The following is a 25,043-nucleotide window of genomic DNA, read 5'->3' as shown; positions in this document are numbered from 1 at the left end:
AGACTGTACCGGGACTGGAACAGAGCACTCATACAGTAAACCAATGTTACATCCAGACTGGTCTCCTTTTTTGATTTGACTCCAAGAAAGAAAAAACAGAAAGGGGGGGGGGGGATCAATCAGGCTTGTTTTGCTGCCAGTGACATACAATACATTTTACTGGCAGAAGAAAGAATAGGTTCCTCTAAGTACCTGCAAATTCTGGACGCATCATACAAACTATAAAAATTAGAAGATGAAAAGCAAATGACTTCTACAGCAGGATAAAGATCCTACAAACACCTCAGAATCCCTAATAGGCTATGTTAAGAGGTGCAAGCTGAAGGTTTTGCCATGACCCTTACAACCCCCACCATCATTGAAAACATCATTGAAAATCTGTGGATAGATCTAAAAAAAGCAGTCCTTTTAAGACGGCCAAATAATCTCACAGAACTAGCAGTTTTTCAAGGATGAATAGGTGAAAATACCTTAATAAATTAGAAGTCTTTAAGCTGGCAACAAAAGGCATTTATAAGCTGTGCATTTATACTTGCCAAAGGTGAAGTTATAACCTACTGACCATGCAGCGTGCCCAAACGTTTACTTAGGATTCATTTACTGCAAATGACCTGCAAACTGCAAAGGTACTCTTCCCTTTACCATTAAAGAAATTATTAGAGAAAAGTAAAATTGCACTGTTCTCATTTTCCATGACATACATACATACTAGAGTCAAATGATAGCTATCCAGTATTATTTATATTACTCCAGATACACAGAGGGCATAATTACTATTATGTCAGATCATTGACTTCTAGTGACTTTTGATAAAAATAACTATATAATACCCAATATATATTGCAAGAAAATAAACTATTGCAATGGCGTTTTTTTTTTTCAATATAGTGCAGCCCTACTTCAGATATCAAGCATGCCTCGGCTGAATCTGCACTCAGTGAGAAATCATGTTCTATGATTCCTCACCAGACTGTTCCTAACATGACGCTTCTCCTAAGAACAGCCAGACACTCACATATGATCGTCCGTTCTTGGGGAACTGTATTATTTGGAAGATAAGTCAATTTAAAGTTTATTGTATGCCAAACATCAAACTGAGGATATTTTCATAATTCTTTATAACAGATGAAGCTAAAGGTGAATGCTTTACCAATTTAAATGCAGATTGTAATGGTGCTGGTATATCACTGATACATCAAACCTTTTTCTTGAGAACTCTAATACACTAATCTTTGAGAGCATCTCCTCTACCCCCACAGCCTTTTACAGCAGGTGTTTCTAAGTACCAGCCACACAAAGACTTTACATCAGTTCACAACTTTAAAGTTTAAAGGCTGTCGGATTAGCCGCACAATTTCCATTTAAAACAGACGTCTATCAGACACCCTGATAGCTAACCTCCTGAACCTCCAAACCCAGTTGATTTTTTCCTCCCTCCTCCTCATTTAGCAGCTTATTGAAAGCCGTAGAGTATAATGCTATCTCTCCGTGATACGATTTCCCCTCAGTTCGGCTCAGCCTGTACGGTAATAATGAAGTTATAATTAGTTATCAGTACAGTCAGTACAGAGTACTCGCTCTACCTCTCACTTCTCTCTCTCTCTCTCTTTCGTTCCCATTGTGCGTTTGCTAGGCTAGCTGTTAGCCAGCAGCTAGCCACATGAGTCCACAGGTAATAGAGCGCTTAAAAACCTCTGGCCCAGAATCCTTTTCATTTGCTCACATGCGCTCTGCTCGAGCTGGGAAGTAGGTCACAGCTGTCACAGTATGGCTTGCCTCACCTACTGTAGAACTCTCCTCCTTATCAGAAGCAGTGGTTGATTAGACCATCCTTACACAATGCACTCCCCTGTGAAGTATCACTTCTTCTTTGTTTTGCCTCTACTGGAAACAGTGTAGCGTTATTCACAATGAACCATTGCTTTAATACTGAGTATTAAAGGGCAGTCACTGCCCATTGTCTTAGTAATCAGATAATCCACTGATTATTTTGATTAGTAATATAATAATATAAATAGATTTTAGTCAACAATAAAAAAACAACAATACATCATCTTAGGTAAACAGATGGGTTTTTGCAGCTGATACCGAACAACGTTCATCTTTCAGTAAGATTGGTTGAGGTCATGGTGTAATGCTTGCTGTTATATTAACCTTGGTAAGCACCATCATGCAGGGCTTTTGTAAAATTGTGTGTCAAATCAAAATCAAATCAAATCAAATCAAATTTTATTTGTCACATACATAGTCATACACAGTATAACTTGCAGTGAAATGCTTTTTTTTGACAGTCTGCTCACATCAAGCTATACAATAAAAATCTACATTTAAACTTAACTAAACCTTAACTTAATGAAGTAAAGTGCAAAAGAAAAATAAAAATAAAAATGAAGAAAATAAAAATAGAATAAGTTACATTTAAGTTAAAGAATAGAATATAAAAATGAAAATATAGAAATATAAGCAAAAAAAAAAGTACAGAATACAAATATACAAATATATATACAGAGATGACAAATATATATACAAGAGAGTGTCTTGTCTTCTTACATGAAATGTACTTTGTCTTTTGTGAATCAACCACGTTTAACACTCTGTTGTATTGTGATACTATTGCTACTGGGCTGAACTGTAATGTTGAGAGGAGTATCTGGTTAGTGGTGTTAAAAGTTTTTACACTGTTAGTTGTACTTATTCTACAAATATGCAGAATATTTAGAGTTTGTAGTAGAGTTTGAGTGAGAAATGGTATAAAAAAATGAAAAAGCCAGGTCACAGGGCAGAGTACAGCACTGGCTTTAATGAGTGTCTGCAGCTGTGCGCGAGCTCTGTAGTTTTATCTAGTGGTTGAACAAGGAACTGCAGTGTCCTGTGACAGAGGAGCCTTGCAGATCTCTATACGGATACATGGCTCATCGATCCCATTCAGGATGAGTTATGATATCAGAATAATGTTGCCAGATAACTGCATAAGAATATATATTTGGCACTGGACAGATGACAAGTTTTAAATGATGCTTTGATATATTTAACTACTTAATGCAGAAAGGCATATTATACACTATGGTGTATTATTTAGTAACTACAGGGACTTCTGTACAGAATAAATAAGTAGCTAACTACAGGAAACTGATTAGTGTATGATGATGTTGACCAATTACTATAATGTGTGAAATCTATCAGCTTGTCTTTTTATGTTTAAGTAATCTCTCTCCTTAAATTTAGTTGCTGTCAGAACAGAACCTCATAGCTCCAAAAAGAGAAGCAAAACCTTTTTCCCCACATACTTTTGTTGGTCTGTTCATCGACTGACGGCCTATTACTTCCAACACAAAACCTTTTTTTCTCTTTCTGCTCTTTTTAGGCAATGGGTACTCCAAAGAGGAGGAGGAGGGTGGCGGAGAGGGGGATGAAGAAGAGGAGGAGGGAGGAGGAGAGGAGGATGAGAGAGAGTGGGATGATGAGGCACAGCCACGGATGAACCGCACAGAGACTCTCAACTCCACCACCAGCTCAACGGGAACGCAGAAGAAGAAGAGCCAGCATGCCAAGAAGCAGGTGCAGGGCTCCAACCAGGTGCAGCGTGCCCCACGAGCCCTCTTCTGCCTTAAGCTAAACAACCCCATCCGCCGAGCCGCACTGTCAATCGTGGAGTGGAAGTATCCTTCATGAACTCAGCCCGTCACCACTGTTGCCTGATTGAAACTAGAATGCAATTTGCATTTGATTACAGTTCCTTATAAAACCATTTATTGCCAATTTCAAATTTCATCACAGTTATGCTGAATACACAAATGTTAATGTAGAAGATGGCAGAATATGGAATATAGACAAAAATATTCAATCTTTCAATCCAAGGTCCATTCACATGAATCACCACTGTCAGGTGGTTATAACTGTCAGGCATTATAACAGACTATTGCTAATGCTTCACTGGGTTGGGAGTCCCAGAGAGTATAATTGGCCTCACTCTCTCTGTAGGATGGACCTCCTTCTCTACCACTCACTCAGAGCTGTTGTTACAGAATTGACAGTTAGCATTCTCTTCCAAGTGTGTTCAGCAGTGCAGTGATGCTATTTGCAGCACTATTTGGCTTCATTTAACTTGGCTTCATGAAACACGTACTACCCTTCCCAGTCTTTTCTAGGGAGTGGAAATAACTAAATTAGGAAAATCGTATCCCCTGAAAGTTTTAGAAGCAGCATTGTAATACCACACATGATTATCCCAACTGTGATTTGTTCAATATTTAAGGATTAATAACTTACATGCTATAATAGGTTTTACCCAGTCATGTCCTAGTCTTGTTTAAAAAAGTCATTTTGCAGCAGCTAGTCAGCTGCTAGTCTCTATGTGTACACTTTAGGATTAATCTAATATCAGATTCTTATAAAGGAGCAACTTCAGAAAATGATATAAAAATACACTCTTCCTTGACTCTTCCTCTCAGACCTTTTGATATATTTATCCTCCTGGCTATCTTTGCAAACTGCGTGGCTCTAGGAGTGTCCAAGCCTTTTCCTGAGGATGACTCCAATGCTACTAACCATGATCTGGTGAGCAATAATGACACTGAGACACTGACTGAGAGAACTGAGAGCTGTTCAGCTACTCAAGCGAAAGGATGCACTAAGGATATACCCCTCTTTCATTACATTTCCAACAAAAATTGCCATACATGCTTGAAATAAACCATGAAAAAATAACATTTGCTAATATTTACAGCATTATAGTTGTTGCTTATTTCAGGCAACATTGTGAGAGAGGAACAGAGTAAATTATTTTCTGCATTTCCCTTTTATAGTCATTATAAGTTTTATAATCATTATATGCATTCATCTGTAAATCTTTGGCCCTCTTAGACCATTTAAGGACAAGCAAGATCCTAATCAAGCTGCTAATGAGCACATTTCACGGTTCAAATGGAGTTATGCAACAGCTGAAGATTTTCCACACGTTTGAAACTGCTCCTTCCTAGCTAATATATTCCCTGCTTGCCACTCACTTAGCTCCCGTCACCTCTTCCTGTCCTTTAACTGCTCTCCATGACTCCTACAGTCTCATCTTCAGAAAGTGTTAAACTGTGTACTACTTGTGTACTACCACAGTTGCATAATTGAAGGCATTCTTTGCACCCACACCCACTATAAATGTCTTAAAAACTAAGTCACCAAGCATTTTTTTCATGCTACTGCTAATTTTAATAATACTATGCTAATACTGCAGTCACAGTTCTTCTCAATGGATTCCAAAATATGTTGGAAACATTCCTTTAAAATTCTTGTCCATGTTGACATGCTTGTCACATAATTCCTGCAGATTTTTTAGGAGCACAGATCCCATATTTGTTCTACACGTTTCACATCTGGGGACTAAAGTCATGAAACCAGTTTGAGATGACATTTACTTTGTGACAAAATGCATTATCATGCTGAAAGAAGCCCTTAGAATATGGGTGAATTGTGGTCATGAAGGGATCCACATGACCAGCAACAATACTCAAATAGGCAGATGCATGCTATAATTGATTGGTATTTATAGGCCCAGAGTGAAAAAGAAACAGCCCTCCACATCATTACTCCTTCACCAGCCTGACGTTTGACACAAGGAAGATTGTATCCATTGATTCATGCAGTTGGAACCTATTTCTGACCCTAGCTTCTGTGTGCCTCATGATTCCTCAGACCAGGCTAAATTTTTTCCAGCCTTCATCTTTCCAGCTTTGGTGCCAAGTTGTCCACTATGATCTCAGCTTTTTAGTCTTGCCAGAGAAAAGTAAAACCCGACACAGACTTCAGCTATTGTAGCCCAGACGCCTTAAGGTTGGACGTGTTGTGCATGATACTTTTCGGCTCAGCACAATTGTACTGTGAGTAATATATGTGAGTTATTTGCCTTTCTGTCTTCTGCCTTTATTGCACCATTCTGATGAGACTTTTGCATGTGAAAACTTTAGTTATAGAAGTTAAATACTCAGACCAGCCTGGCACCAACAATCTTGCCATGCTCAAAATCACTGAGATCACACTTTTTCTGAGCTTACATTTCTGACATATCAAGTCTATGTTAAGGCTATAACTGAGGTTCTCTGAGGACAGAGTATGTAAAAGGGAGTGTTACCTTGTACTGGTTTATATATCTCAGATCTAAAATAATTCATCTTCTGGCCTGATTTAAGGGTATTTTTCTTACATGTGCATTTAAAGACACTTGCATTTAAGATATAACCCATGTGTTTTATATCAAAATGTTCGGATAACATAATCTGAGACCCCATGTGACCTAGAGGACTGTGTGATGCGATGACCTTAAACCAGAAGAATGTATGTGAAAACACACCTTTACTCATGTGGGCGAATTGTTTTGGTTGTTTTGCTTGAAATGGGTTTAGCTTCACAAAAGTAGTGGAATGTAGAGGCAGAAGATGGGTTGGGTGTTTATTGGTCTTTTTCACACAAACCCATAGATGGACACACACATCCACAAATTACAGACAGGCAGATGAAGGACACAAATACATCTGTTGGACATAGTCAGAGGCAGATACGAGTATCTTGACTTGTCTTTACAGCCTCATTCCTCTGCGTATGAATCACGTACAATCTGGCATTAAGATACAATGGAGAGCTAGGCCCTACAGATTCAGGAAAATTTGTAACCATATTTCTGCGCTGTATTATCGCAAAGATATTAATAGAAACATAAAGAAACATCGAATTTGTGGCACTGGTGCATTCGTAGACTCCAGGGGGTTAAACAAGATATTAACTAAAAATTAAAATATTAAAATATAAGACAGCTATAACACCAGCTGTGAGCCTTCATTGGTCATGTGGTCACTCCACTGACTGTTAGGAGTTCCAAGCATCTTATTTGCAAAAGAAAGAGGACGAATAGCAGTAAAAGGGGATACAGAGAGACAACAAAGAAAAGAAAAGAAAGAGAGAAAGAGAGAGAGCGAGAGGAGAGGAAGCGCAGGAGAGAGGGCTTCCCTTTCCAAACGCAGTGGTTTCGTAATCAGTTATGTTGGGAGGGCGCAGAGTACAATACACTGACCGAGTTCCTGTTGACCCATTTGGGATGTTTGTTTGAGATCTCAGGTGTTGCAGGGTTAGAATTGAGCTCAGGCTGATTCTGCATATTTGGTCAGTTAGCGCATGCATTTGAAATAAGATATTTATGCAATATCAAAGGGCTCTCCTCTCTGTTACAGTAACATACTGCTCAATACACACTCCTACAGTTTATCCAGTTAGAAATTCATTCTGTTTACAGCTCAAGAAGCTACGAAGCAGTCTAAACAATCTTCTGGAGTGTGGAGAATATATGTTTAATTGTATGGGAACCAACAATTTTTTGTTAAAGGAATTCAATGCTGTGACATACATAATCAGTACCCACCACCTAACAGTCTAGTACAGTACAGCCTGGAGGAGTTCCATGGAGGAGTTTATATGATGATATACATAAACTTAGATTTTGTGGTTTGTATGCTCTAAAAACAAACAAGTAATGCCTCATAATTTCATCCAAAGTTGGAATTCAGCTGAATCATAGAAATTATAATTAAATTCTGAAATATTACATAGTAAAATTTGTTTTATGCCAATTTATCTGTTGGCACATGGGCGCTCTTTAACATGTGTTCAAATCCACCCACACAGGATTGGAGAATCCTGCTGTTTAGACCACAGAGTTAATGTTATCCTACTTACTGTATTCATAGTCAAGTCAAGTCAAGTCAAATTTATTTGTATGGCGCTTTTTACAACTGTTGTCGTCACAAAGCAGCTTTACATAATACACACATACGCACACTTGCTAGGGAGGAGCTATGGCAGTAAGCAAGTGTGACCAGCGAGTCGTGTAACTTGGTAGAATCAAAACAACACATCCACTGGACACAGCTCTTGTGTGTGTTTACAGAGGCTGTTTGTAGAGATAAAGAAATGGCTTTTCTGCAGATGTTTCAGTCGAACGCTTTAATCCCGTTGTGAAGCCAAGACCATGAACATGCTCAGCCCCTCCATCACCTTTTTCTCATACAGATTATAATCTCTCTGAGTGCTTCAAATTTGATCCAATAAAAAAAGCGATTTTAATCATTTCCCCTCCCCATCATCCCCACGTTGCCATGGTGCTTCTCTGAGCTGTTACAGTCAGCATCATGAGTTGTCATGACTCCTGTTTCTATGCTGCCATGGGATACCTTGGTAGTTTTGTTGCATATATATACATATATATTTATTTTATCTATTTATTTATTTTATTTATTTTTTTGAGATTGAGAGCAGTATAGATTGTTATTGATGTGTATTTATACTAGGCTACTTATAGCTGAATGCTGAATGGGACTAGCACACACTGTACTGTGTGATGCGGTGGTGTCTAGGGTAATAGGGTATTACCCTAGACATAGTATTTTGAGCATCATAGTCTACTTCAATGTGCTTATCTAAATTAAAGAAATCAGCATTGATATCTGTTGATATGTAAGGTTTGAATGTTGGTATTGTATTGAAGCAGAAAAAGTTGTATTGTGCCATCTCTAATTCAGAGCCAAAACTCAATGTGACCGGAATGCAGTTCGCTTTTATGCAATTGACTGTTTAATATGAGACATATTGGTATAAATTAGAGTGGTTTTCATTATTTTATTAAAACAGTTAATGAAAGTGACCGTTCTTGTTATCGTAATACACAATATGCTTATTGAGTGTAAGTTATGGACAGCAGTTTAAAATCTTCTGCTACCAGTGGATTTTGTCTGTGTGTCAAAATATCACAATAAATACAGTGCATCATCAAAATGTCTTTGAATATTGTAATATAATATCGCCCAACCCTGCTGTCACCTGGTGTTGTTTTGGCAAGTTGGACTATATACTGATCAGGACAGTCTTGTCCTTTTGTGTGATTTTCTTTCCACCAGAGCCTTTTGAAGAGATAGAGATCCTGTCCTTCTGATAGAATCTCGTCTCATAGAACTTTGTGTTTAGTAGCAACCTTTTCTAGACATCTCTCTCTGTGAAAGCTGTCTGCTGTTTTGTGTGTCCTTAAGGTCCAACTTCTCTGCAACCCAAAACACCCACTTCTACACTTTACTGAATGCACTATTTTTGTTTAGATTGGTGCAGCATTTGTATTTTCTGTAAAATGTGAAATTATTGACATGACACTAAATTTATGAGCAAATGCACTATTTTATCAACAATCATTTATTTTACCAACAATTTCCAGTTACACAGATATCTGCAAACTTTTAGAAGCCTTAACCTCCTGAGACCCAGACTTTAGCTTGGTGTGCATTTTTAATTTGTCCTATTTGGGATTAGAAAGACTTAACAAGTATAAAAACTAAACTTAGTCTTTTTACAGGAAGTCTTTTTTTGCAAAATACAATGTTCTCATATGAGACCAAAGGGTCAATGTTTTAAAAAATTAAGTATCATGGTGCAGAGAAGCAGACATGTAAATTAAAGCAGATCAAGGCTGAGGGCCACCACTGCTCGACTTGAATTTATTTGACCATCCATTAATTGGTTAAACCTTACCTGCGCTGTTTTGCCTGCGATACATTTATTAACTTTAATGGGGCCTCTTTTAACTCCTTTACATGTGCTGTCAAAAGGCATAGTAGATGATTTCAGTACAATTTGACGGTTGTAGGGCTTTTCAAATATTTCTTATTTCTTCATATATTGTTTTTATATTGTGCTGCCTTTTGATTTGTGAGATCGTTTTTACAGTTTACTTCATTAAATGTTCTTTGCTAATGAACGTACAGTGTGTTCTGCATACATACAAAATCAAAGTAAACTTAAAGCAGTGGTGTTAAGAAATTACATAAGGCAGAAATATATGCTAAAAGCCTTGGAATTAAAAAATGTGTTTTTAAAAGCAACTCTTCTATGGAATACATTTCATCCCCATTTTTCTCTCTTTATGACACTAGAGTTTATTGGCCCTACTCTCAAGAGGGCAACTCTCAAGGCTGTTGTTGTGTTCTAAAGGGCAATTCCTTAGGGCTTGTGATAAAGACAGAATGAGCAGCCTAATAAAGTTACTGTTGATCAGGACCCTGGACAGTGCCACCTCGGGCCTAGCCTTGTGCCAGTCCCCTTGGAGCTGCTGGATCTTTTTATAGGAGCGGTGCAATTTGCATGCAAATGAAACAAGAGAGGAACCACAGTGAGCAGAGAGACCAGAATGTACAAATGGTCCAAATTAAAGGAAAGTGTGTGAAGAAGGCAGTCTTAAGAGTCGGTACAGTAGTAAGTGTGTTCTCAGACCAGCTGGAAGGATAGGAAGGAACATAACATATGAATAGTAAGTAAATAAAGTAAGTAGTACTTTTGTTGAGATTGTTGTTTTGGATTTTGGCATTTTAAAGCTTTAGAAATTGAAGTAGACAAAACAAGCTGGTTTATTTCATTAGCGTATTACCTATAGCACATCAAAACAATTGCCATATTGCACACTGCAGATACTAAACTGTTTTGTTAGCTTCCAAGAATGCTCTTCACTGCTGCAGACTATAAATAATATCTGTTAATGGTGTCCAGAAGATGCCAGAGGGCGTTCTGCTGGAACATAGTTGTAAAAATAGTGGTTTAAAACAAGATCCAAAACATCCTTCCCTAAATTAACTAATCTGATTTTTACTGATTTTGTCTATATAAGATTTTGCTATCTTTTTTTTTTCATTTTTGCCTTTTTTTCTTGACATCGAAACAAATAGAAAACACCAGGACACACATTGTCATTGATTCACATCACCAAAGGCTTTTTGAGTACTAACAGTATATTTAGAGTACCTTTTTTGTGAGTTTGGTTACACATTATATATTTCACCCTTTCTCTCATTTTAATCATGTAAAATACTGCCATGTAATGTCCTGGTCTAGATGTGTAGGGGAAATACTGTGGCAGGACTCAGCTCAGGGGTCAGAAGAAGGACATTTGACATGAAACCTTTTCAGAACTAGCCCGATATTCTGTGCAGGGCTTCCTTAAGAGTGATGCCTTGGTTTTACTGGGATTTGCCCTGGTAAAGAGACTATCTGTACTGTATCTTACACTGTGTGATCCTTCACTCTCTGGACTCTGCTAAACCATGCACAAAGTGCAGAACAGCATTATTTGAGAACGAAAAAGAATGGTTTTAGAAGTGTGTGAAAGAGAAAGAGAGAGATGTAAGGGATGGTGTGGGGGTCAGGAGAGATTGTAACTGCCTGTTCGTTTGCCTGCTCTAAATGCTCTTGGTCCTGATAAGCAGCTTACTCTGTTTCCCCCTCTCTCATTTCCCTCCCCCTCCCCCTATCACTCCATCACTTTTTTCCCTCACTCTCTCTCACGCTCTCTGTCTCGCTCTCGCTCTCCACCCCCTTGTCATGTACACTCCACCTCTGTTTGGATGCTTAAAGCCAGAGCCCAGAGTCCAGGTGCAGAGGGGGAGGGATGTTGTTAATGAATGTGTGTGTGTGTGTGTGTATATGCATGCTGTCTGTCTCTTCTTTCACTGAGGCAATTCGTCATCTTCTCCCCAATCCTTCCACATAGTAGATGCTGTTTGATATGTTGTCATGTTGGTATCTTATTACTGTCCCACAGGTTAAAGTATGTCTGTGTGTTCACTGACCAAAAAAAACATATAAAGCAAAGGCAAAAACACTTCTCATGGTCTATTTATCAGTATTCATCAAAAACGGTACATTACGTCACTACAGTTCTTTACCAAACGTCATTGCACCACTTTTTTTCCTGCAGCTTTCTAGCTCCTCATAGACTTTAAGCACAAATTGATCTATGTAGTACTGAAGAAGATTTGTTGACTTGTAAAGTGTATAGTGTAACCTTCTTTGGTTCCATTTAGCACTAGCATCTATAACAAGTTTTTACTTAGTTTAAGAACCTTCTAACCAAGCAAAAAACAATTTTGGGTTCAATTGCCTGGCTGGATAAGCACACCATGCTCATATCTGAAGATGTACTGTAACGTGGATGTCGGACACATGATTGCTCACATTTGTTTAAATACATGCACAGGCCTACAGTGGAGGCTATACAGTAAGTTCCTGTATAGCTACAGTAATACTGGACATGTTTGTACAGCTAATGAGTACAGAATGCGTAAAGCTGTAGTAAACTCAACGTATAACTGAAATTACAAACATGTTAAACTTTGCAAAAATATTGAGTTCTGTTCTGTGCGGTTCAGTTTTCATGTGAACTACTGCTGAGCAGCTATCACTACACACTAACTAACAGAAAGGTGAAATGAAGCAGGGTCTGCTGGTTATTTAGGCTAGCTAGCATGCTAAACACCTCAGCACTGACTGTGTTCCAGCTAAAAGAGGGTCAAATTACACACCTTTAGAAGATAATTTGATAATTTTTACATCAAGTGAATGGTCTTAGGAATGTTTCTAACAGTTTTCAGGCACATTTAGTAGACTATTTCATCCAGGTTTCCTTGCTTTCTCTTTCAGTTGAACTCAGATCAGTTAGCTCCCACAACCCTAAAATGAATGAGCTTATTTGACCCACAAAACAGAAATCTGACTCATCAGAGATGTCATAATTCTTTTCTCATTTTGAGATATCGTCAACATTTTTAAAAACGGGGATATACAGTATTACCGTTGTACCACCAAGGGCAAGCCACCAACAGTATAAAGCCACTGATTTTTTTTTTCTGATGAAGAATCAGCTTCCAGAAAAATACAGAACATACTGTATTTTGTTTTATCTTTTTAAAGTATTATTTATGAGCGTGTGTATGAATGTGTGTGTGTATGTGTCTGTGTTCACATGCCAGTATCTACACTGTGCAGCCTGGTTTGGTGTGCCAATCTGGCCAGACAGGAGAGAGAGAGAGAGAGAGAGAGAGAGCAGGAGGATGATGATGACAGATTGGTAATCCTTTGAAATGCTCACAAATTCCCTTTCCCTATTTTAAAGTCCAGTGGGCCGGCTCAAGACCAGCCCCCTCTCTCTCTTTCTCTCTCTCTCTTTTCTTTTTCTCTCTTTTTCCATTCCCTCACTGCTGAATAGTGAGTAGTGCATATTAAGTGTGAACAGCATGTGAGATCAGCCCAGGCAACACATGCTTGAACACACACACAAACACACACACACACACACACTGACAAACAGGCAGGTACATCAAAGCCTAGACATTCAAACCATGTGTGGTTCAGGCAAGTATTCAAGCATACACATTAACACTCAGCATACAGATTTTTATGTGCACATGCAATACATTTGATTTTGTTCATGTCCTTTTCCAGAGACATCTGAAGACTAAACAACAATGCCATTGCTGTGTTTCTTTAAATACTATTTTTGTAATAAATTAAGAGTTCATTGTGTGTTTATTGTACAGAATGTGTTGTTGAATCTGTCCCTTTTCTCTTTCATGTGTCCACAGGAGCAAGTGGAGTATGTGTTTCTGATCATCTTCACCATAGAGACCTTTCTGAAGATTCTGGCCTACGGACTGGTCATGCACCCCAGCTCCTATATCCGCAACGGCTGGAACCTGTTGGATTTTGTCATCGTAATTGTGGGGTACTTTGTTTCCGTGACCTTCCTCTCCCTGTATGTCTGTGTGCATTTAGGTGCTTTGGCTCATATGTTAATTTTCGTTCTTATTATCTATTCTATTCAGATGGCGCGATACCCTGCAGTCACTTTCCTGTGTAATCATCGTTATTCGCTCACCTCCGTTTTGCCCTGCTGTTGCGTTACCATACTTTCTCTTATGCCCTCTTTTTCATCCCCTTTGCCACATCTCCTCCATATCTCTCCCCTTTCGCTTGCTCTTTCACTCCTGGATTATCTGGTCAATCCTTTCTGTCTCTCCCTCTCTCACCCATTCACTCTATTTCTTGTCCTCTTCTGTCCCTATTTGTCTCTTAATCTGACCTAGACAGACTTGGCTGTTCTGTCAGTTTTGCTACTCGGTGTTTGTGTGTGTGTGTGTGTGTGTGTGTGTGTGTTGTTGTGAGCATGTGTGGGTGTGGGATTAGTGTTGGCATCAGTTAAATATATTTTATAGTCAGTGCTACATTAGCATTTCTGTAGATATTAGCAATGCACAATATACCAGCTAAAGTTCTTGGGTATTGTAATTAGAGATAGGGCTGATACTGATGGCCAATCGTCGTAGAGTATGTATCTAATGATCGCTGATACAGTTTGAGGTGGGGCTGGATGCCACATTAACTTTATCCAGGCACATTTAAACCACATCTAAAACCTTGTGGAACTCCAAGCACTTGGAGTTCAGAGTGGAAATACAACCGAGAAAGGCTTAGAACTCCATCACTTTGGATGTGATTCCGTTAGCTTTGCAACTGCTGCTGCTCTCCAAGGTTAAATGTGGTCTGTGTTGTTTGCTGTTTTGTGAAGTTAGCGATGTTTGTTAGCTTTTCTGTGTTGTAATACTCACTGTTATGGGATCAGTGATGTAGTCTTGAAAGGGGTATCCGGTTAGTAGTGTAAAAACTCTTTACTCTAGCTCTTCCCCCCACAAGGTGTGTTAGTTTTACACACTCTACAAATAAGTGTGTTTCAGTCAGATATGGTAAAAAAACAACAACAAAAATACTGTGTTGACAACGAACTATGCGTGTACATGCACAGTGCTAATTGGCCAAAATTACTGCCGAATCATTGGCATATTGGCTGATTTTCGACAAAATATACAAACGTCGATCTGCAACATTTCTGTATTTAGCCGATTGTGAGATCTACAATAATGTCAGGATTATAATAATGTCAAAATAATGTCATACACTCTTAACAATAATGGTGCTTTAGGTGTTTTTAGGTAATGCCATAAAAGAACCACTTTTGGTTCCATAAAAAAAACTAATTGTATTTGTACAGTGTGTAATGTGAGTGTGAAAAACATTTTAAAGGTCTTCACTTGATGTAAAGGTTCACAAGCAATATAAATTGTTCTTCACACTGGGACATCAAACATGGATCGTTATGGAACCAGTCTTTCATCTATGGTCTCCATCCAAAAACCATTTGAGATGCCTTTATTTTTATGGATTTTTATGGAACCAGAAGTGGTTCTTTCATTGTTCTCTATTATTGGTTCTTAAGTGTGTTTTTAATATGTTGCAAAATGTATAGAAATCACAGTAATGTTGAAATTTTTGTATAATTACAATATTCTGTTTTAATTGGAGCAGCACTGTATACATTCTATATGTCAAGAGAGTATAAACTGTGGAAATTCAGTTTGAGATAACTCAGGGTTTGATTTACTAATGGGACAAACAGCAGAGCATTGAGAGTCAGGCTGTTTCCTCATGGCAACTCAGCAAGCTCTGTCTCATCACTGCCATTCTCAGCTCATTAGTAACTGAGCCCAAGGCTCTGTAAAGCTGCTTTCTATTGGGAAAGATGGTATATGAGTCAAATTTAACTGAGCTGAACTTAGAATGTGGATTCAGTTAGTGATGAAGGCTTGCCACTACTTTTCGTGTTTTCAGGTCCACTTTGAATACATGCTCAGTGGCTATTTTACCAACTACACCTGCCCTATATTTGCAGTTATATTAGGGGTGGGAAATATGGTAAACAATCACAATATTTAAATATATTTTCATGATGCACCATATACACAGATTATAAAAACTGCTATGAAAATATGACACCATACTTGACATACAACATGACTAATTAAGGTATTTGTAATTTTGTTTTTTGGGTTGAAGTCTAGACTTTGGACAAGCCTGCTGCAACCATTTTTGGGGTCATTGTCTAGTTGGTACATTGAGTTGTGTCCATGTCCATGTCCTTCTAGCTGATTGTTTGAGGTTATGCTAAGAATTTCACCTTCTTCATTATTCTATCCTATTCTATTCTTATTCAGTGTATCAGTTCCACTGACAGCAGAACAGCCCTAGATCATGTTGCTACCACCACCATGGACAGCCGCAAACTTTAAAGGGGCTGTTTTAGATTTACCTTTTCCACTGATAAACAGGGATATAGTGGGAGTAATAATTGCATCAACAGGTAGATTATAGTCAGTGTTTGATAGGTGATAAAATGGTCAGTAAGTTAAGGTACAATGTAGTACCTACAGAATGTTAACTCTTTATATATGTGTATGTGCATTGCAGGTTGTTCAGCGTGGTACTGGAGACGATGACCCACAAGCCTGGCGAGGCACACCATGTGCCAGGGAAACCTGGAGGCCTGGACGTAAAAGCCCTCAGAGCCTTTAGAGTGTTAAGACCTCTTAGGCTAGTTTCAGGAGTGCCCAGTGAGTCTGTGCATGTCTGTCTGTCTGTCCACCCGTTTGTGTATGTGTGTTTTCATGACTCTGTAAATGTTTGTAAAATGCAGAGCACAAATTATTTTTATGTTCTGTGAATAAACCACATCATTGCACATTAATGGCCCAAATTAGCTAGTTCAATCAGTGCCTTGATAGCATCTAATTCTTTATAAGAGAACAATTCTTTGCCTCTTATAACAGCACTGGAGGTAATTTTGGGCTATTAATGTGCAAAGTATGTGCTAAGTTAAAGGCCAATTGACCTTGACAGTAATTATGCGGTGGTTTGCTAATGGCACCAGTGTTTTGTGCCTTTGGGGTGCTTCTGTCTCATTCAGTTGCTGTACTGCAGTGTCATGACTAAGCTTGAATCATGGTAATTTCAGCCTCTGGTTTTGTTTAATGTCTTCTCAAGAGTTTGCACCCAAGGTCTTATTCTTGTACAGTAAATTGGAAGATCAGGTCACACAGGGCAAAAAAATCCTTAAATTGGTATAGTGGCTATTTGTTATAGTAGATAATGTTATTAAGAGATGCTGAAGATAAAAAATAGATTTTCTTCACTGGTCTTTTTTTGGACATCTGGGGCTATCCTTAATATGAATATTGAGTTTGTGTGTGTGTCTGTTTATGTGTTTGTGTTTTAATTTTTCTGAATCTTTGTGTAGGTTTGCAAATTGTGCTGAATTCCATAATGAAGGCTATGGTTCCTCTGCTGCATATCTCTCTGCTGGTCCTGTTTGTCATAATCATCTATGCTATAATCGGCCTGGAGCTGTTCATTGGCCGCATGCATAAAACATGCTACTATCTTGGCACAGGTCATTACGTAAAAACTTTTGCTTACACACTCAATCACATATCACATATATGATGAAAATGTCATTGGTAAAATCATTTAAACTAAATTGTATGCCTATTATGATAATGCTCATGATTATAAAAGAACAGTAGGGTTAATGTGAAGTATGCATGTAACACCTGACTCATTTTCTGTCTCTCTCTTCTCTCTCTCTCACACGCGCTTTTGCGTCACTCTCTCAGATGACTATGCAGATGATGAACCAGTGCCTTGTGCGTTTGCTGGTCATGGTCGTCAGTGCATTCTTAATGGCTCAGAGTGCAGGGGCAGGTGGGATGGGCCGAACGGCGGCATCACCAACTTTGATAACTTCTTTTTTGCTATGCTGACCGTATTCCAGTGCATTACTATGGAAGGCTGGACCGATGTCCTATACTGGGTAAACACCATCTTGCTGATATTTGAAAACACTGTCATTTTATTTAAAACTATATTATTAAAGGATACAAGGACAGTTCACATGACAATTTGATTATTATACCATGTGTGTAGGGACCACTCTATGTCAAAAAATATGTAATTTGCCAACCCACACACTTTGAGTGATTAAATTTATTGCTTGTTTACACCAAAGTTTTGATTGTAAAGTTACAATTAACTAAAAAAGGGTTTGTAAAGAATCTGGGGTTAGAAATCCCTGAACCATCATCAGAGAGAGTAACATCAAAATGATGGATGGGAGTAAAGCAAACAGCCTGCATGAGCAATGTATTTGGCATACATGGCATACAGGGAGAATAGGCACAAACCTACTTGTTTACTATAAAAAGCCCCCAAAAAATGTGAACATCAAAACACAAGTTTTATTCATAGCCATTATTAAACAGTGCTAGTTTAGCACTACCTGCACATTAGTCCATCTACTAGTACATCTAAATCTTGAAAACAGTTGTCCAGTCACAACAATAAATTGTTAATTGTAAACAAAAACCAATGCAATATTTAGAAAAATATATTAAGCAAAGTAAAATACCATAAAACACACATGGAAATAGAGTGGCAACTACCAGAAGGTGCTGTGTCAGGTTCAAACGAAACCTGAATAATTTCAAGTCAGGATGCTGTGAACTTTTAAGCTGTGTTCAATCCAGTAACCATTACTCCTCTGTTTACTGCTTACAGTAAAACTGTTCATTTATTGAAGCAGACACCTAATTCACCATGTAACACAAAAAACTCTTTCTGTTATGTAATTTGTGCTATGATTATATAGATATGATAAGACATTTACTTCATGTCCCAGACCCTTAATATCCAACCTTAATATGCCCCCACCCTTTCTAAATTACTCCGATGCCCTTGCTCACAACAGTGCATTTATACTCCTTCCCCGTCCCTTTGATTGATTTGCTTTTCAGCTGAGTTATTGTGTGTGTGTGTGTGTCTGTGTGTCTGTGTATGTGTGTATCTTTCTTTTTGCAGATGAATGATGCCATAGGTTTTGAGCTGCCATGGGTATACTTTGTAAGTCTGGTCATCTTTGGATCTTTCTTTGTGCTCAACCTGGTGTTGGGTGTTTTGAGTGGGTAGGTAAAATATTTACCAACACTTTTTCCCTGTTTTACATAGTATGTATTTGTGTGTAAACTTGCACTTATGTCTGTGTCTGCACATGGTTGTTGTCAGAATCAGATTTACTGGTAAGATATGTTAATACACACATGTCCGTTTTTGTTTCTCTGTAGTTGTTTTACAACTATTTACAGACAATATACATACACGAAATGGACAAACCTATTGGGGCACTTGGAAAACACTATTGTTTCTTCCAAAATCAGAGGAACTCAAAAAGCTTTTATCCTGATTTTGTTAAAAATAAATGTCTCTACTGTCCAGTGAAGAGTTTCCACTAGAAAGCGTTGGTGAGGTCAGGATGTTGGATAATCACCACCATACCTCATCCTCAACGGAGCATCATTTGTGAGAATGCAGTTCCACTGCTACACAGATCAATGCCTCTATCCCTCTAGCCCACACTTGGCATTTGGCATGATGCCAATAGGTTAATGTTTATCTGCTCCAAAGAGTCATATTCTATTGGCAATGCTTCTCTACAAGAAACTAGACAAACTATGTTTGTGCATTTGCACATCTGTGTCAGCAATGGCTGCAGCTTAAAGTAGCTGAATGTATTTATTAGAAGGGTTGTCCACAAACATTTGGACATATACAGAGAATATTAAATCCACAGAAATATGCTGACTGTACAAGGACAATACAATGCATACATAATACACACAGAAATACATAATGTAAAGTGAGTATAAAATAAATAAAAAAAGGTGTATTGGATGTGAAGCAGGGTGTAATATCTGGAGAACAACAGGACTAGCAATGGACTAGCAGATTAGCTTTTTAAAACTAGTATTTTGGTATCATTCTAATGTTTTATGTTATTATGTTATGTTATTCCAAAATACCAGTTTTGAAGATCTAATTTAATGTGCCCAATAATTAAATAGGCTCCTGGACTTTTTAAAACAATGCTTTACTGGCTGTATAGTTCTCAAATGTCAAATTAAGCTAAGCTAAATAAACAACAGAAACTCATAGTTAGCATACATTTTTCTGTTCGTTTTAGATGTTGTTGTTCTAACCATGATGATGTTTTGTGTTCATCATTTCCGTCCTCATCAAACTCTGTGGTTTTTATCACTGTCCAAATGCTCAAATATATGAAATGCTAAGTCTGTCCCTATCCAACCAGGTCATGCTCTAAGTGCCAAATTGAGGACAAGTCTGTGCCCATGTGTGTTTGCTCGACTGACTGTCTAACAAGCCATATGTGTGTGCTGTTGTGCATTTTTACTTGTGTATTTGCTTTGCCATGTGTATAAGCACATTATCTATTACATATTTGCGTTTGTGTGTTTGTGTGTTTGTGTAGTGAATTCTCTAAGGAGCGAGAGAAAGCTAAAGCACGAGGAGACTTCCAGAAGCTGAGAGAGAAGCAGCAGCTGGAGGAAGATCTGTGCGGCTACATGGACTGGATCACACAGGCTGAGGACATTGACGAGTTTGACGAGGACGGAAACAGACGTGAGTTTTCCAATTCACTGAAATCAGTATAATTTTTCTTTGTACCTTAGCTTTAAATTCAACAAGACATTGAGTATTTTAAAATCTCTGAAATTTAAAAAGTATGTATGACTTCGATTGGGGTAAAAAAATCTTTGCGTTTTTACTGTTTTTATTGTGCTCCAAAAAGAAATTGAGCTTTGTTTTTTATGGGGTTTTTTAAGCCATGTGGCACCCCACAGCAGCATTGCAGAGTATAGCTTAGAATGGCTTAGCCTATTATGGCTGAGCCTTGCCTAGCATAACTGTAACAAGAACCTTTTGTAATTATTCCCAAGTCTTACTGGATAGTGTTGCTATCATCTTGGTGTCCAGTAGCCAGCTAAATGGATTGTAGTAGTGTCTGATAGGGTTAGCTTTTAACCTACCACCTGGCTAGCATATGCTCGCTTTATCAGCTTCTTTGTCATGCACAGCTCCTTCCATGCCTACCGGCACATCTCTCTTCTCTGAGCGGTTCTTTACCCAATCAGCCTCACTTCTATGTTCTCCTTCAGTAGCTGCTGCATTTAGCCTTTCACTAGTGGGCTAGGCTTTCTCTAGTGTGCTAGGTATATTTTACTGAACTTCCCACAAGATATTCAAATTAATTATTTACAAACACAAATATGGTATCAATTAAAAGTGTAGCTTTCTTGCTGCAGTATCTCTTTTCATTTTAATCAGCTATGATTTGAGAAAGATTGTACAATTTTTCTGTTCCCATCAGTAATAACTGGTGGACCTTTAAAGATGAATTAAAGCGTCTGTAGGCTGTAATCTGTCAAATTAGGCAACAGTACCAACCATTTGTCTTGTAGTAGTTGCCTATGCAAATGTGTATTGAATCCTTCTTCATTCAGGTACAGACAGCTTCATTTACTGTATAATGATCTTTGTTTCTCTCCCCCTTCAGGTGTGACCCTGCGTGACCTGGCTGATAAAAAGCGAGGGAAGTTCGGCTGGTTCAGTCACTCTAATGAAACTCACGGTACGGCCAATCGTAGAGAGCTGTGCCAGCCGGCAGCTTCGCCTGTCTGCTAAATATAGCGCTCCTTGACTTTCTTTCGTCTTAATTGTACAAAATCACATCTGGGCCTCACACTCTATTTGATTCGCAGTAAATGGCTTGACCCTGTTTCAGATTGATTGCTTTTTTTGCTGTGCAAGTGTGCTGCTGCCATTGGAAACGGGAGGGCCTATCTTGGTCTATCTTTCAGTCGTTCTCACCATGTCTATGTGACTGTCTGTCTCTTTTTTGTCACTTTGTCTCTCTGTCTCTCCCTCTCTTTTTCCCTGTCTGTAGCAAGTCTTCCAGCTAGTGAGACAGCTTCTGAGAACACAGAAAATATAGAGGAAGAACACACTGACTGTTGTGCTGCTTGCTGGTAACAAATATGCACATATACATACACACACCTATTATTTGAAATGCATGACGCTAAGATATTAGTGACAGGTGACCCTTCAGTAAGCCTCACCCTTTGTATACTGTTTTGACGTCTGACAAGTTTTCTAACAAGGTTTGTCAATTGTAGAGTTTCTAATGAGGGTGGATTGTTTACGGCATTAAATTTGTAATATTATTTTTCTGGATTTTTTAAGTATAACATTGAAACACAAGGTAAAAACTGACAAAAAGGTGCTGCTTTGTAGGCTACATTCAGCAGTATACATAATAGTGTGATCTAAAAGGGTATAGATAGTGATAAAAGACCTTTATTGATGACAGAGAAATGAAAGAGAAGCATTGTTCTTTTACTGCACACAAGTGTATGATTACTGAATTATGCATTGTGTGATATTTTAAACAGAAGTGCAGGCAGGATTATCGAGCAAATATTGTTCTCCGTACTCCTCAAAATCTCATCAGAATTGTATGTTCACATTGTGGGGTTTATTCACATCAGGGATCCAAGGAGTTTAGCTTAGCCTTAACTTGAAGCCAGACGTATATGTTCTGTGTGCTACTTTTTGATTAATGTAATTTGTATTACAGTCTTCACACTTCACGCTGTGATATACAGATATAAATACCTGTTGTGCAACATTATAGCGTATTGTAAAGTTCTGAAAGCTTGTCAGAGGTCCATGTGCCTAGTTACAGCTATGATTACAGTGCGTTGAGGGGAAGGGTTTAGCGAAGGGTCAGTTATAGTGAGATAAGGCTCAATAGGCTCTTTTTGCCTTGCTGGTAGTCATGCTGCAGTGTCTCATTATTTCCATCAAGTTCATTAGAACACACACCACACACTGGGAGTTTCGTCTTGTGTTTGTCCTTGATCTCATTGTTTCTGTGTTCTGTTGCATGTTCCTTCTAATTGTCCTCAGCGCTCGCATTATGAAAAACCCTTGCTGGTGAGTATAAGTCTGTGAGTCTTTACTGAGAAACAACCTGCTGATAATAGATTATATAAGAAGATATTCAGAAAAACATAGTCAGTGGTAATGGACTTCACCCATGCTAGATGCAAATTTTTTTTTTTAAATAGGTGCAGAAGGAATTTCCATATTTGCATTAATATACATTAGTACATCACACACAACCATTTGATCTTACTTAGATAATTAGCAGTTGACCACATTCACAGATTCACAAAGTGTCATGCTGCTAAGTCTGCTTCTATCTTGTTTAGTCTTCTCAACTGAAAACCTAATTAGTGTAATTAATTGTGTTGTGCCTTATTTTGTTAATAAATCAGTGTTGTGTGTGTGTGTGTCCTCAGCCGCACCTTCCGTCGCTGGAACCGTGGTGTTCGACGAACGTGTCGAAAAGCGGTGAAATCTGTGACGTTCTATTGGGTAGTGCTGATTCTGGTCTTTCTCAACACAGCACTGAGTGCATCAGAGCACTACAACCAGCCAGACTGGCTCACTGACGTACAGGGTGTGTGGGCTGTTTTCTCCTCTTCTCTTTATCTCTCAATCATTTTATCCAATAATGTCTTTACTGAAAAGGTCATCCCTGCTTTCTTTCTCTCTGTAGAAATTGCCAACAAGGTTCTTCTATCACTCTTTACGGTTGAAATGTTGCTGAAGATGTACAGTCTGGGACTGCAGGTCTATTTCGTAGCTTTCTTCAACCGCTTTGACTGTTTTGTGGTGTGTGGAGGCATTCTGGAAACGGTGCTGGTAGAGATGGAAATCATGCCACCTCTCGGCATTTCCGTGCTGCGCTGTGTCCGGCTGCTTAGGATCTTCAAAGTCACACGGTACGCAACCTGTCAGAAAGTAACCAGGACTGTCTTTGATTTAACAAGTAGCTTTGTCTTTTGACTGCAGGTGTTGTTAAAAAAAAAAAAACGTTTCATCTAATTCTTTGGTTTATTGTGTCTTTATGTACTCTTTGTCTCACCCCCTCTCATAGCCATTGGACGGCTTTGTCCAATCTGGTGGCATCTCTGCTGAACTCTATGAAATCCATTGCATCTCTGCTGTTGCTACTTTTCCTCTTCCTCATCATCTTTGCTTTGCTGGGCATGCAGCTCTTCGGTGGCAAGTTCAACTTTGATGAGACGCAGACCAAAAGGAGCACTTTCGACGCCTTTCCTCAGGCGCTTCTCACATGCTTCCAGGTCATATGCTCTTTAGGGCAAAAGCATTTTGAAATGTTATTTGTTTAAGTGTTCTGTAGTTTATTTGTTCACATTTGGTTACAATACAACTAATTTATTGGGATTTTAGATACATTTTCCAAAGTATGATTTAAAGTGTAATATAATAACATTTAAATATTTCATATATTTAAATAAGAACTACAGAGTGGTTTGATTTTGTCTGAATTTAGCAGTTAACCATGTTAACTTTGTGCTCAGATCCTGACAGGTGAGGACTGGAACATGGTGATGTATGATGGGATCATGGCATATGGAGGCCCTGTATTCCCTGGCATGATTGTGTGTCTGTACTTTGTCATTCTCTTCATTTGTGGTAACTGTATCCTTTTACAAAGAATTTGCCATGTGGAGACATAAGTATATAGGCAGTGGATATCTCCTCATTGTACTTATACAGTACTGCATGTTACACTTTGGCACATGCGTGTCATTAAGGTCTGAAAAAATATGTTTAGATTTATGTTTAGAGTATTGTTGTTTATGTTTAGAGTACATTATACAATTATTAGGTTATTATACAAGGTATACTGACGTAAAAGTGAATACCAGAATGATATACTCCTGTGATGTTGATTTAATGTTTATACTGCAAATGTATAACTATGGTCAAATCAAGCCACAAACTATCCATAAGACAAAATTAAGCATAAACAAAAACTGTGATAGAATAGCTTGTGATGTACATTTGTGATGTAAATATGTTACTTGAATGCATGTGTCTCTCCGCCTTCCTGTTTCTATAAAGACCTCAACTAACTGTCTCATAGACATCCTCCTAAACGTCTTCTTGGCTATCGCTGTGGACAATTTGGCAGGAGGAGATGGAGACGACAAAAAGAAAGAGTAAGGATCCTGCCAATTCTATATGCTATAAGGAGTAAGCATCCTGTCAATTCTATATGCAGGGATTCATCAAAGAGCAAAGAGATCATTGAAACTTGAGTCTTTGAAACTTGAGTCTATTTTTATGTTATGAGCATATTTGTAAACCGTGTATGTAAGAATGAGAGAACGAGCTTATAAAAGCTTGTGTTTATACTCCTTTTATGTACAAAAAAATAATACAGCTGTTTCAGACATTGTAACCATCATTGCCCACACACTTTTGTGTGTTCTTTACATTGGCATGGATGTTTCTGACAAACATACGGTAGACAGTAGAGGACATAATGAGAAAGTACTTACTATAAAAAGGCAGCA

The 25,043-nt window shown here is 38.3% G+C and overlaps 1 protein-coding gene across 3 annotated transcripts in view; it reads left to right on the top strand.

Annotated features, from left to right (window-relative positions):
- The window catches only part of cacna1fb (calcium channel, voltage-dependent, L type, alpha 1F subunit), a 46,251-nt gene that overhangs the window by 3,552 nt on the left and 17,656 nt on the right, over positions 1–25,043 (top strand). For all 3 annotated transcript variants that reach the window (XM_072681832.1, XM_072681831.1, XM_072681830.1), the window contains exons 2-17: positions 3,365–3,659; positions 4,452–4,557; positions 13,434–13,573; positions 16,150–16,292; positions 16,976–17,128; positions 17,352–17,548; positions 18,592–18,695; positions 20,057–20,208; positions 21,143–21,217; positions 21,533–21,614; positions 22,558–22,584; positions 22,953–23,113; positions 23,213–23,438; positions 23,594–23,801; positions 24,042–24,162; positions 24,611–24,686. In XM_072681832.1, coding sequence (XP_072537933.1) covers positions 3,365–3,659; positions 4,452–4,557; positions 13,434–13,573; positions 16,150–16,292; positions 16,976–17,128; positions 17,352–17,548; positions 18,592–18,695; positions 20,057–20,208; positions 21,143–21,217; positions 21,533–21,614; positions 22,558–22,584; positions 22,953–23,113; positions 23,213–23,438; positions 23,594–23,801; positions 24,042–24,162; positions 24,611–24,686 — 2,266 coding nt within the window. The remainder of the gene's footprint in view (positions 1–3,364; positions 3,660–4,451; positions 4,558–13,433; positions 13,574–16,149; positions 16,293–16,975; positions 17,129–17,351; positions 17,549–18,591; positions 18,696–20,056; positions 20,209–21,142; positions 21,218–21,532; positions 21,615–22,557; positions 22,585–22,952; positions 23,114–23,212; positions 23,439–23,593; positions 23,802–24,041; positions 24,163–24,610; positions 24,687–25,043) is intronic.

This window comes from Salminus brasiliensis, chromosome 6, assembly GCF_030463535.1.
Source record: "Salminus brasiliensis chromosome 6, fSalBra1.hap2, whole genome shotgun sequence".
Classification (NCBI taxonomy): Eukaryota; Metazoa; Chordata; class Actinopteri; order Characiformes; family Bryconidae; genus Salminus; species Salminus brasiliensis.
This window is presented reverse-complemented; position numbering and strand designations above follow the sequence as displayed.